Source organism: Gorilla gorilla, chromosome 16 (genome assembly GCF_029281585.2).
Source record: "Gorilla gorilla gorilla isolate KB3781 chromosome 16, NHGRI_mGorGor1-v2.1_pri, whole genome shotgun sequence".
In the NCBI taxonomy this organism is placed as follows: Eukaryota; Metazoa; Chordata; class Mammalia; order Primates; family Hominidae; genus Gorilla; species Gorilla gorilla.
The window spans coordinates 34458408-34470763 of record NC_073240.2 but is presented as its reverse complement, the minus strand read 5'-3'; the positions used below and the strand labels follow the sequence as shown (position 1 = coordinate 34470763).

General features: G+C 42.6%; 1 protein-coding gene across 2 annotated transcripts in view; it reads right to left on the bottom strand.

Annotated features, from left to right (window-relative positions):
* RYR3 (ryanodine receptor 3) overlaps window positions 1–12356 on the bottom strand; it is a 580370-nt gene that overhangs the window by 251510 nt on the left and 316504 nt on the right. For both annotated transcript variants that reach the window (XM_055363234.2, XM_055363233.2), the window contains exons 20-26: window positions 11909–12125; window positions 7353–7457; window positions 5893–5996; window positions 4641–4724; window positions 2849–3008; window positions 1223–1370; window positions 134–339 (exon numbers count right to left, since the gene is read on the bottom strand). In XM_055363234.2, coding sequence (XP_055219209.2) covers window positions 134–339; window positions 1223–1370; window positions 2849–3008; window positions 4641–4724; window positions 5893–5996; window positions 7353–7457; window positions 11909–12125 — 1024 coding nt within the window. The remainder of the gene's footprint in view (window positions 1–133; window positions 340–1222; window positions 1371–2848; window positions 3009–4640; window positions 4725–5892; window positions 5997–7352; window positions 7458–11908; window positions 12126–12356) is intronic.

Sequence of the window (12356 nt, the reverse complement as noted above, 5' to 3'; positions counted from 1 at the left end):
AATGTCTACATTAGCCAGTGGTGGTGGTCACTCACTTTGAAGCCAGAGATCCAGTAATTTGAGCTTCCAGAAAAATGTTTGGAGAAGGAAAACTTGGTCTGAGGATGGGTGTTTGCTAGATATATAAACTCACCCTGTTGCCTTCAAACACAAAGGCTTGGTCATCAGCCCCCAGCTCAACATCAGGCCGACAGCCTGGCCTGGCCCAGCCGACTCGCATGTCTCCTCCAGTCACCACCTCAAACTCAAAATACCACTTTCCAGATCTCACTGCATAAGATCGCTCTACCCGGAAAAATCGGATCTTGTCTATGCTGACCTTCTCCACAGCCGAGTCAGCTATCGTGAGAAGGAAGGCGAACAGAGGGTGTGGAAGGGAAAGAGAGAACATAGACCTTTAATAATTAGGTAGCACTACTCAAAAGAATTTGATGAGAACATCTAAGACTGACCATAGGTCGACTACTATCCAATATGGCATTCTGTTCATGATGATCGTCATCATCATCACCATACAAGCTACCACCGACTGAGGGATTGCTTCATAGTAGATCCTTTAGAGACCACTTCTCAGTTTTCCCTCACAATAATCCTATGAGGTAGCTAATATTGTCCTCATTTTACTGATGAAGAAATTCAGGCTCAAAGAGGTAAAATCATTTATTCAACATCACAGAGCCCATGAACAGAGGAGCAAAGGTATAAACCCAGATTGGACTTCAAAACCATCCCCTTAATGACTTACAATTCTGCCCCTGTGGCCTACTGTGCCTCCTGCAGCATGGGATGACAATAACACAGGCTCATCAATTTTAAGCTGTTGTTCAGATTTTAATCTGAACAAGCTTTTAATTTGCAGATGTGATTACCTGATCTAAAAGTAAGCTGATATTCACACATTTGGAAAGTAAGATAAAAAAACAGTGACTTGGTTTTTGATCAGGTATTCTGAAAAGCTCAGCCACCCTAGAAGATAACCTATTCGTTGTGGGAATAAGTCATAGAAGTGTTCATTGCAGAAAATCTGTCAATGGGATGATGGTTTATATCAAACATGGTCTCCCCGATAATAATAAAAAAAAATCACACCATTTAGTCTAGTGCTCTTCAGCCCCAATACTATTTCCAATAGTACAAGTTAGACCTATTTGAAGTTAGGATGCCTCAAGAAGAGGACCTGTTTAGTAAACTGGGGCCAGAATAAACACTCTCAACTCATTACCTAGTTCTTGGTCTGATGGCTCAATGTTATACCCGTAACCAACAAAAGTGCGCACAGCTTCCCGCAGGCTGTCCCTGTTTGACTTCTTGGTACGCTCATCCAGTAATGCATATGGCACCAGACGGGGATTTCTTTTGTTCTTCAAATCCTATGTGAAGCCAGAGAAAAAATGTGCCAAGAAAACATTTCACCTTCACCACAGCTCACCCTATTCACATATTCCCAGCAACAGTCCTGGCTTTCTGGCTGCTCTAGGTCTATTAGCTCTTCCCTCAGTGCCTTCACATTTAGCAATGTACATATTTGCCACTTCTCCTCCAGATTAAATGAGTATAAATGGAAACATTTTACTAATGCTCAAAGCTAGCATTAAAAAACACTTTTGGCCGGGTGTGGTGACTCATGCCTGTAATCCCAGCACTTTGGGAGGCCGAGGTGGGTGGATCACTTGAGGTCAGGAGGTTGAGACCAGTCTGCCAACATGGTGAAACCCCATCTCTATGAAAAATACAAAAATTAGCTCGATGTGGTGGCACATGCCTGTAATCCCAGCTACTCGGGAGGCTGAGGCAGGAGAATCACTTGAACCCGGGAGAGGAAGGTTGCAGTGAGCTGAGGTCATGCCACTGCACTCCAGCCTGGGCGACAGAGAGAGAGTCTGCCTCATTAAAAAAACAAAACAAAACAAAAAACACTTTAAATAACACCAGTCTGTGAATAAAATGAAGCATCACAGAATTGGTTAGAAACCTCCATTCCCAAGGCAAAGCAGCTGGAGATTTGTATAATGATTTCCCTATGGAAGATCATGTCATGATTTAAGTTGCTATAGCCTCCTCATGACAGCTTAACAGCCTTCATGGAGAAACATCGGAAAAGGTGGCAGAGCCACAGTGTGTTCATTTCATGGCAGAGGACACACATTTGTAGTAATGTCCCTCTCGGTTCCTTAGGAGGGACTAAGAAGACAATAGGGACAATTGTAGTGATAAGTCACCCAAACTCATATGTATAACATGCTGTTTTGAACCTCTTTACTCCGCTGCTCCTCCTCCCCCCATAGTTTGCATAGTTGTGTTCTTCCTGGCTTCCAGATGTGTGGCTCCGGTATGAATTAACTAATGTGCACATAGCCACTCCTGAACGTCCCTGATACTAACCCTACCATTGGTGATTACTAAGATGAGAGAAACCATCTCAAGGAAAGAGGTGTGCCAGGTGGTTTGGGACTAAACTCTGTCTAATTTCTAGCTGTGCTCTGGCTTTCAAGCTGCCTCCTGCTCAGGCCAAGACCTCTGCCCAGAAATCATTGGCCCAATGGACTGAAGTAAGGAGGCAAAAGCTTTTGGGCAGGCTGGTTTGCTGCTGTGCTGGGCTAGCTTCCCCTCCATTTCATCCTCACCAGTAGATACGTGGGACTATCCCAGAAATACTGCTGAGCTATGAAGTGACTATTACAAATTCTGTCCAGCCCCACGATTCCATAAATAATGAACACACTGAGGTGTGAGGGATAGAGTGCAAAGGCAACCTCTTCCTTCTGATCTAACAGACACCAAAGCAAAACGGCATGTGGATGATCATATCTTCTAAGTTTTCCAGCATGCCTGACCCAGAATTTCTTACCTGTTGGATGCCATAGGTCCATCCTTGTTTTATTCTGTCTTTTGCCCAAACATTGTGTGCATTTTCTGCAAGCTTATCCACTAAAATTTCTTGAGGAGGTAACAGCTTCACATCAGACAAATCCAAAGGGGCTGGCTTATAGCCATTGGACATCATATAGCTACAAGTAAATGTAAAAGTATACATTTTTAACAGATCTCCATGAGTTTCTCATTCCGGATTTTAGACCAAGAGCACATGGTAAGAACGCTACACAAATAAGGCTACAGTCACAGGTCCCACTCTTTGGCTGAACGAATAGCTCAGCTCTGTTTCAAGTCTATAGATGAAGCCCCCAATCTACCATCCTTCTTCCCAACATATGTAACATATTTCAAAGAAGACTTGAAAAAAGCAGATGGTCAATACAAACTATCTTTATTTCTACAAAAACTACTTCTGTTCTCTAGAAATAACGGGCACGTTCAGCATGCTGCAACATTACCAGAAGCCTGTCATCCCACTACAAAAGCACAAAAAGTCAAAACCAGATTGGCAAGAACAAGACCTTGAGTCAAATGTCTCCTTATAAATCAGCACAGAATAATCACTCAGTCAAAAAGTAAAGGCTAAACTTTTACTTTTGGAATTAAAAAAAGAATGATGTTAGAGTATTTTTGAACTTAAAGTGATCTTAGCAGTTAGCTGTCCAGTCCAAGAGTCACAGCCTCAAATGTCTGTAAGTTGACTGATAACGGGAAGAAGTGGAAGAGCTCTACGTAGACACATCGTGTAAATGCAGAAGACTAGGGCACACTGCGGAGTGAAACCTTAGGAAAGCAGATTGTCATAGCCATGTGGGAATATGAGTTTAAAGGTATCTATGGCCCTAGGGCCATTGACTGCCTAGGCCAGAGCCAGAATCCAACAGTGATGAACCACAGACCAGGGCTCAATCCATCCAGGACCTCTGAGCAGCATAAGATGCAGGGTCTATTGTAGGTAGGTATAAGATAAAGTTCTGCATCCACCTTTTCAGGATGCTGCCCTTGGGCAGAGTCAGGATGCACTGACTATTGTGTCCTGACCTCAGCAGCTCTGGCCAGCAGCCTGTTCCTCCACTGCAGCCTGTCAGATGTGCTTTTCTTGGTACTAGGAGTTGCGTGTGTGAGAGTGGAAAGAAGGGGGAAGATAAACGTTTGATTAAAGCTGGCACTGCTTGGCTCCTAAGTAATGATGACACCTGTGTGTGAATCCATCTGCATATCTGCTGGCATGCATGAGAGCAAACAAGCAAGGGAGCCAGCGGATGTGCCGCTGAGCAAGCATTTGAATGTGCAAGGACAAGAAATGTGCAACTGTGTCTGAATGTAGTGGGAGAGAGGCAGAGCAGGACACAGGCAGATATAGGGGGTCAAACGAATGGTGACAGAGATACCCCTTCCACAAAGGACTTACAAGGCTGGTCCAGTGCCAGAGGAGTGACTCTGTCATGGCTGGGAACCACTTCTAAGCTTTTGTGCTGAATGCTATTCTTATAGATCAAAGACAGTGCATCCATCTGACCTCCTGGCTCAAAACTAACAATATTAGTGTGAGGTCCAGGTGGAAGGGGCAAAGAGAGGGAAAACCCTGAAATACTTCTTCACCAGGCTTCTATGTGAGGGCTTCAGTGCCATCTAGGAAACAGGGGAGCCCTTCTGAGCTGGTGCTAGCAACTATGTGGGCTGTTGTCTGTCTTGGTACCACCCTACTGGATTAAAAATCCAGGCTGAAGCATTAAAGTCTTGAACCATTTAAAAAAATCACCTACTTTTTGGGCAGTTTGACCTTCTTGAGATCCTCCTCAGCAGCTGGGTTAACATGAGCAATGTGGCACCCCAGGGCCAGGAGGGTTCTGTGACACAACAGAAGGAGAAGACTAAGGTTAACTGCAGTGTTAGGAACAGCAGGAACCCTAATTCACATCCGAGTTGAAAACAGACAAGAGCCATTCATTTAGCCCAGGGGTCAGTAGACTTTTTCTGTAAGGGGCCACAGAGTAAATGCCTTAGGCTTTGTGAGCCATATGTCTCTGTCACAGCTACAACTCTGTGATTACAGAGCAAAGCCAGCCATAGGCAATATGAAAACCAATGAGCTTGACTCTGTTACAATAACAATCTATTTACAAAAATAGGTAGCTGGTCTGATTGTCCCATGGGCCATAATTTGTCAACTCCCGATTTAGATGATAGCAAGCATAAGATTACAAAAGAGAAATGTGTTAATTGCCCCTCTTGGAGACATTTTTCTATTTTATAAATTTGCATTACAATTATATGCCTCTTCTAATTCCATGGAACAGATAGAATTCTAATATCCAGCCCACAGGTCAGCAAATATTTACTGCATGATGCCTGTAAGGGCATGAGCTGTGCTTAAAACCATGAAGTACAAAGCCATACCCTCAAGAGGTGCCAGTGTAATTGAAGGTATCCCATGTAAGCCTGTGGGACAAGGGACCTTACGGAGCATCGTTATGCCAACAAAACCACAAAGTTAAAATGTTCTGCAGTGACAACTAGAGACCAGGGAAATACAAAGACAAGAGAACAGGTAACAAGTCCCCAAAGAATTCAAAAATGGGAGATAACAATTTAGGCTAGAGAAGTGAAAGTCTAAATTAGGCCCATGGGTAGCATCACGGAGAAGCCAAAGTTATTTTAAAATTGAATTTTAGTGTATCAGATCAGGTTTCCCAATGGGTTTTAGAAATGCTTCATTTTTTTTCCTTTATTTAATGTGAACTGCAGGAGGTACTTGGTCCTTTGATTCTAAGTTTCTTTTCTGCCTCTTACTTTTTTCCCTGTCCCTAGCAAATAGCAAATGGTTTAAGAAATATAGTCAATAATAATGGTGGATGGTTATGCTAAATCCTCTTGTGACATGATTCATCATCATCTCCTCTAATTTATCAGAATGTGCCATGTTTTCAGGCAAGAGACATATCTTTGCAGTTTAGTTATAATGCATTAAATCATCTATTCATTGTTTGTAAAACTTCAGCTCAATTAAATACTCACTTTAAGGTTTCAGTTGACATTTGCAGGTTATAATTCTTCTCAGTTTCGGGGAGCTTTGAAAACTCCACAAGGCAAGGGTGTTGTCTTTTATTGTCATCTCGTATCTAGGTGGTGACATAAGAAAGAATGTGATTTAAGTTTTGACAGCTGGCACTGCATGGGAAAACAGAACAGAACATACTTTGAAACATGGCCCAGGCAATCCATATCAGGCAAGAGAAAGACAGCAACTTGCTAATCGGCAAACAGATGATCTCTCTAGTAAATGAGACACACAGTCTCCAAGTTGCCAGTGGTTTGTGCTCCGTGGATTTATTTCTAGACAGGCATCTGCATTTCGAACATACTTTCCGAAAGAAGCAGTGCTACATGTGGCAGCCATGCTCTTGTTCCTCCAAAATTCATGTAACCATAACATTTCTGAAGAGGAACATTCTTCAGCATAGGACAGGCTACAGAATCTGGACCAGTGTTGTGCAATAGAACCAAAAGTCAGCCACAAACGTGAAGCACATTTGTAATTTCAAATTTTCTAGTAGCCACATTAGAAAATCAAAAAGAAAAGTTGAAATTAATGTGTTTTATTTAACCTAACAAATGCAAAATAATCATTTTAACAAGTAATCAATATAAGAAATTATGAGATATTTTACTTTTTCCCCACACTAATCTTCAAAATCTGGTGACTATTTTACACTTTTAGTACATCTCAATCCAAACTAGTCACACTTCAAGTACATGTGACTCGGGCCTCTGTATTAGACAGTACACTTCTAGACATTAAGTAATTCATTCTTTCAACAAACATTTGTTGAATGCCTGTACTACATGACAGACCCTGAGCTAGATATTAGGAGTTCAATGGTGAAGCCATCCTCATGTGAGAATATTTTATGGTAGCTATATAAATACACAAGTGTGGGAGTGCAGAGACCCTGTCAGTAACTCAGCTAGAATGTGTGTTATTTGAGAGAGTCGGCGTTATAGGAAGCTTCAGAACTCACCTATCCTTCTGCCTTCAGACATGACCTTACACAAATCATGGAACAGTCAATTTACATTCTCTCTGAAAAATGATTTCTAGTGAAAGATTCCCCATCCTCCTCTGAGTGTCCATTAATCTTAGTGACACATCTGAAAACCATATTAAACAAGTTCTGATTCAAAACAATGAATCAGCCACTTTTCACTATCCATACAGAGATGACAGCTTTTTTTCTGAACGAGAGATGTGAGTATTCTGAAGCAAGTGCTGAGAAACAATGCTATATCCCGAATAAAATAAACCAGTATTTGGGATTAAGAAAGGGGAGACACTTCTGGTTCTGTCTGTGAAGACCTGGTCTCCTCAGTGTTCCTAACTAGTGAATGCAATGAAAACTAGGCATGCAGCAGGAAGAACGGTTCCAGGCAACAAGGCAATCCCACTCTCCACCCTAACCTGGCCCTGAGACACATACCTTGCCGAAAGTCCAGCCAAGTTCTATTTTATTCATTCCCCAAAGCTCATGGATGTTTTCAGCTAGTCTGTCTCGGATCTTTTCTAGGTGAGGTGGCAAAACAACCTAAAGGAAAAGGAGCAAGTGAAAAGAATCGATTGTTTTGAAACCTATCATAAAATCTATAGGAGTTGGGCACCCCACTTGAATTGGCACATCACCCAGGAGGAGCTGCAGTATCCGACCTCACTCTGCCTGACCCACATGCTCCCCAGCCCTCCTCCCTCTTCCTTTCTTGGCTTCCTCTCTGCTCCTTGCTGTCTCTCTGACCATTGCCTCTTAGTCTTTTCTGTAGGTGTATGTGTTGAATGTTCTTCACATGTGAATACTTGCCTCACCCTATTTCCTCTCTACATGTTCTCTCACCCAGTAGATGATCACTCCCAAGTCAGGCCACTTCTAACCATGGTCTCTTTTGAAGTTTACACTCATGGTTCCAGCTGCCTACAGGATTTTTCCATTAAAGTGAGCTCAATATGTTACCCAAAGCTGAATTCATTATTTTTCCTTCAAAATCTTTTTTCTCCTCCTGTTTTTATTTTCGCTTTTTGTTGCATGGCCCCACTACCTCTTTAAGCCTGGAAGTCATCCTATTATCCTTCCCCTGGCACTACTCCCCCATCTAATCAGTCATGAAACCTACCATGTTCATTTCCTAAGTGTCCTTCTGAGGGATTCCCTTCTCTCCATTACTCAACCTCATTATTTTCTCCCTGGACCATTCCAAGAGCCTTATAACTGGCCTCCCCAGCTCTCCACTGATCTATCCTCTACACTGCAACCAGTGGGACAAGTCTACAACAAAAAATCATGTCAAAACACTCTCTAGTGTCACCCAAGTGTTCCTTGACACTAAGACTAGATGTATTAACCACATACACAGTGCTCTCCTTTAGTTCTCATCACAGTCTCTATAAACACATCCTTTTCAAACTTCTTGAAATTCTCCCAAAAGACCACACTGTTTCACAGTTCTGTGCCCTTGCATATGCAACCTTAACCCTTATTAATACTCCCCACCATACACATCACACACACCCTCCACCACACACCCCCCTTCCTCAGCACCTGGCAAATACCTTCAACGTTTATCCTCCTGCATTTAGTTCAAATGTCATCACCTTTGAGAAGTCTCCCCTGATTACCTAAAGGGAGAGTTCCTCTGTATTTTCCTGGTGTTTTGCTCCTATCTCATCACAGAGGTCACAAACTGGGAGCCTAAGTTTTGTTTCCTCTCAGATTTTTTAGTATTATTATTTTCATGTTTATTGGTTGACAATCCCTAAGAAATGGGAGACTTCATACAAAATTCTAGATTTCTCGTTTCTTTTGACAACTTAGAAGATGGCTAACACGGGACCCACACTTTTGCCTGGCGTCTGTCAGCTGGAGCTGAGAACTAACCATCCATTTCAGGAGGACCTGCATGCTCGAGTGTCTATGGCTTTTCCAGGTGCATGGTGCAAGCTGCTGGTGGATCTACTATTCTAGAGTCTGGAGGATGGTGGCCCTCTTCTCACAGCTCCACTAGGCAGTGTTCCAGTGGGGACTCTGTGTGGGGGCTTCAATCCCACATTTCCCTTCCACACCACCCTAGTAGAAGTTCTCCATGAGGACCCCATCCCTGCAGCAAACTTCTGCTTGGACATCCAGGTGTTTCCATACAACCTCTGAAATCTAGGTAGAGGTTCCCAAACCTCAATTCTTGACTTCTGTGCACTCACAGGCTCAACACCACGTGGAATCTACCAAGGCCTGGGGCTTGCACCCTCTGAAGCCATGGCCTGAGCTGTACCTTGGCCCCTTTTAGCCATAGCTGGAGTGAAGTGGCTGGGTCACAGGGCACCAAGTTCCTAGGCTGCACAAAGCAAGGGGGCCCTGGGCCTGGCCCAGAAAATCATTTTTTCCTTCTAGGCCTCTGGGAGGGGCTACTGCAAAGGTCAATGACATGCCTTGGAGACATTTTCCCCATTGCCTTGGTGATTAACATTCGGCTCCTTGTTATATATGCAAATTTCTGCAGTGGGCTTGAATTTCTCCCAGAAAACGGGTTTTTCTTTTCTATTGCATCGTTAGGCTACAAATTTTTCAAACTTTTATGCTCTGCTTCCTCTTGAATGCTTTGCTGCTTAGAAATTTCTTCCCCCAGATACCCTAAATCATTTCTTTCAAATTCAAAGTTCCAAAATGCCGCCAGTCTCTTTGCGTAGAAGGAGCGACCTTTACTACAGTTCCCAACAAGTTCCTCTATCTCCATCTGAGGCCACCTCAGACTAGACCTTATTGTCTATATAACTATCAGCATTTTGGTCAAAGCCATTCAACAAGTCTTCCCAATCAAAACTTTACCTCATTCTTTGGAACCCTTGTTGAGGCCAGCATCTTCTAGAAAACCCTATCTAACACACATGTTTCTGATTACTTAAGTCAGGAGAGGCAGCCCAGACAGGAGTCACACTCATGCTTCTACTCTCTGCCTGCTTGGGCACCAGCAGCCCTGCATCCATGGATAAGCTCCTTCAGGCCTTGGCCTTCAAGCTTCTTGTCTATGAAGGAGTCCAGAAAATGCCACAGTGGTATAAGGATTATTTTGAGCTGAAGACTTTGAAAAACAAATGATACAGGATGGGGCTTTTTCTGGACTCCTCTTATCTGCCTAAAAAAAGAGCCCCCCAAAAGAATTCAACAATTTTTTTCCCAGGGGAGATTGACTTCTACCACCAGAGAAAGGTCAGCATCACACCTAAACAGGCTCTATCACAGAACTGTCGTATCTCCTATCTGTTCTCCTTAGGAATCATTTATTTTTCACCAAAGACACTTATTTTCCCAGAAGTGCCCTTCTCCCCTTCTCCTTTCCCTATTAAGATGGTATATAAGCTCCAAATTCTAACTTCCTCCCTGAGCCACATTTCTTTGTGAACTCCATACCAGGTGATTAAAATGTTTTTTTCTCTTGCTAATCTGTCCATATGAGTTTAATTCAAGGACCCCAAAAACAGAACCTAGGAGGGTAGAAGAAAAGTTTTTCCTCCCTGACATATAGAATACACAGGACCCAGATGATCTAATTCTTAGAATCACCTCTAGCTCACAACCCCCTCTCAATTTCCTATCAACATTCTCATTCCCCATTAAGGTACTCTGTGAAGCAGGCAGAGAAATACTGAAATGATATCAAAAGTGATATAGTTTGGCTCTGTGTCCCCACCCAAATATCATCTCGAATTGTAATTCCCACATGTCGGGGAAAGGGCCTGTTGGGAAGTGATTTGATCATAGGGGCAGCCTTCCCCCTTGCTGTCCTCATAATAGAGTTCTCATAAGATCTGATGGCTTAAAAGTGTGGCACTTCCCATTCGCTCTCTCTCTCCTGCTGCCTTGTGAAGACGTGCTTGCTTCTCCTTCACCTTCCGCCATGATTGTAAGTTTCCTGAGGCCTCCCCAGCCATGCAGAACTGTGAGTCAACTAAACCTCTTTTCTTTATAAATTACCCAGTCTCAGGTAGTTCTTTACAGCAGTATGAAAATGGACTAATACATAGTCATTAGCCACAGGAGGTAAGAAGCAGATTCATGAACACATACACATGGATGAATGTAATAGGGTCATACAAATATTATGGGAAAAATGCATGCTAGAGAAAGTCTCTAGGCTAAAAGAGCTATATTGGGGAAATTATTAACCCCAAGTTAGTAAGAGTGCCTTAGAGGCATGGTCTCTTTTCATTTATTTTCTATAACACCTAGAATAGTGATTCAAATAGCCCTGCTATGTAGAAAATGCTGAAAGCTCTTGCATGCCCCTTGTAATACCATGTGAATGTGTCTCTCTCAAATTACAGACCCTGGAGGGGAAAAAAAATATCCATTTATCAGCATTTCCAAAGCCCTTCACGCTATTCCATTTCTCTCCCTTTTATTTTCCAACTCTTCTCCTACTTGCTCCTCCCTCTTCCCAGAGCCCAGCCATATGAGAATATGCATTGCCACCTGTCTATACTTCTACTTTGTGTTTTTACTTCTAGGCCCTTATTTATACCATTTCTTTTATATCACCCCTGGAGACCCTCCCTATTTAAGCTTTTTAAAGGCTCTAACTGAATTCCACCCTTACCACACAGACTTCTAGAAACATTCTAGCCTAAAGGATTTCTCTAGTATTTACTGGTGCATACTGTCCATTTTGCATTTATTACATTCGGCCTTTTAAAAAAATAATACATTTGCTTCTTACATCTTTAACTTGGTTGAGAATTCCCAGACAATAAATATTTCTGTCTATCCTTCACAGAATATAACACACGTAGCAGGTGCTCAACATGTTCACTGATTGAGAAATCCTTAAAGACCCAACTGACGCACATGGTGAAAATGTGAGGAGTAATAGTTGTTCACATTACACAACAATTCTGGAGCATGTATATTAAGAAAGGTTCAAAAACAAGAAAGAAAGAAGTATTTAACTCTATTGCTTCATCTATATTGGTTGCCTTCTGCGGGCAATTTGAACCTACCTGACTGGTGTCTACGGGGCATGGGATGAAAGAGGCTTGGGAGAGGAACTGGGTGGTACCCAAGAGATCTCTAATGCCATCAGCATCACGTTTATATTCTTTGACAGGCTCCAATCTCATCTTCTCTTTTGGAAGTAAGGCTTCATAGCAAGGGGCATAGCCAGAGGGAGGCAGGAACTTAAACTCTCCATGACGTCCACCCATCAGGAAACGTACTCTGTCATTTGAAGATAGCAGAGATACAGAGGTTAAAAAAATACAGTGCAGCCCAAATAAGTGAAAATTAAAGATCAATCCCTACTTCCCACCGTCAACATAATTTTGTTGAGAAGTGAATGACTTCAGGTTAACCACAGCAAACATCATCCAGTATGTAACAAAACAGCAGAGGGGTAAGTGAGCATCAAGGCTGATCCTCAGCTGACCCATCACGGCTAAGTTCCTAAAC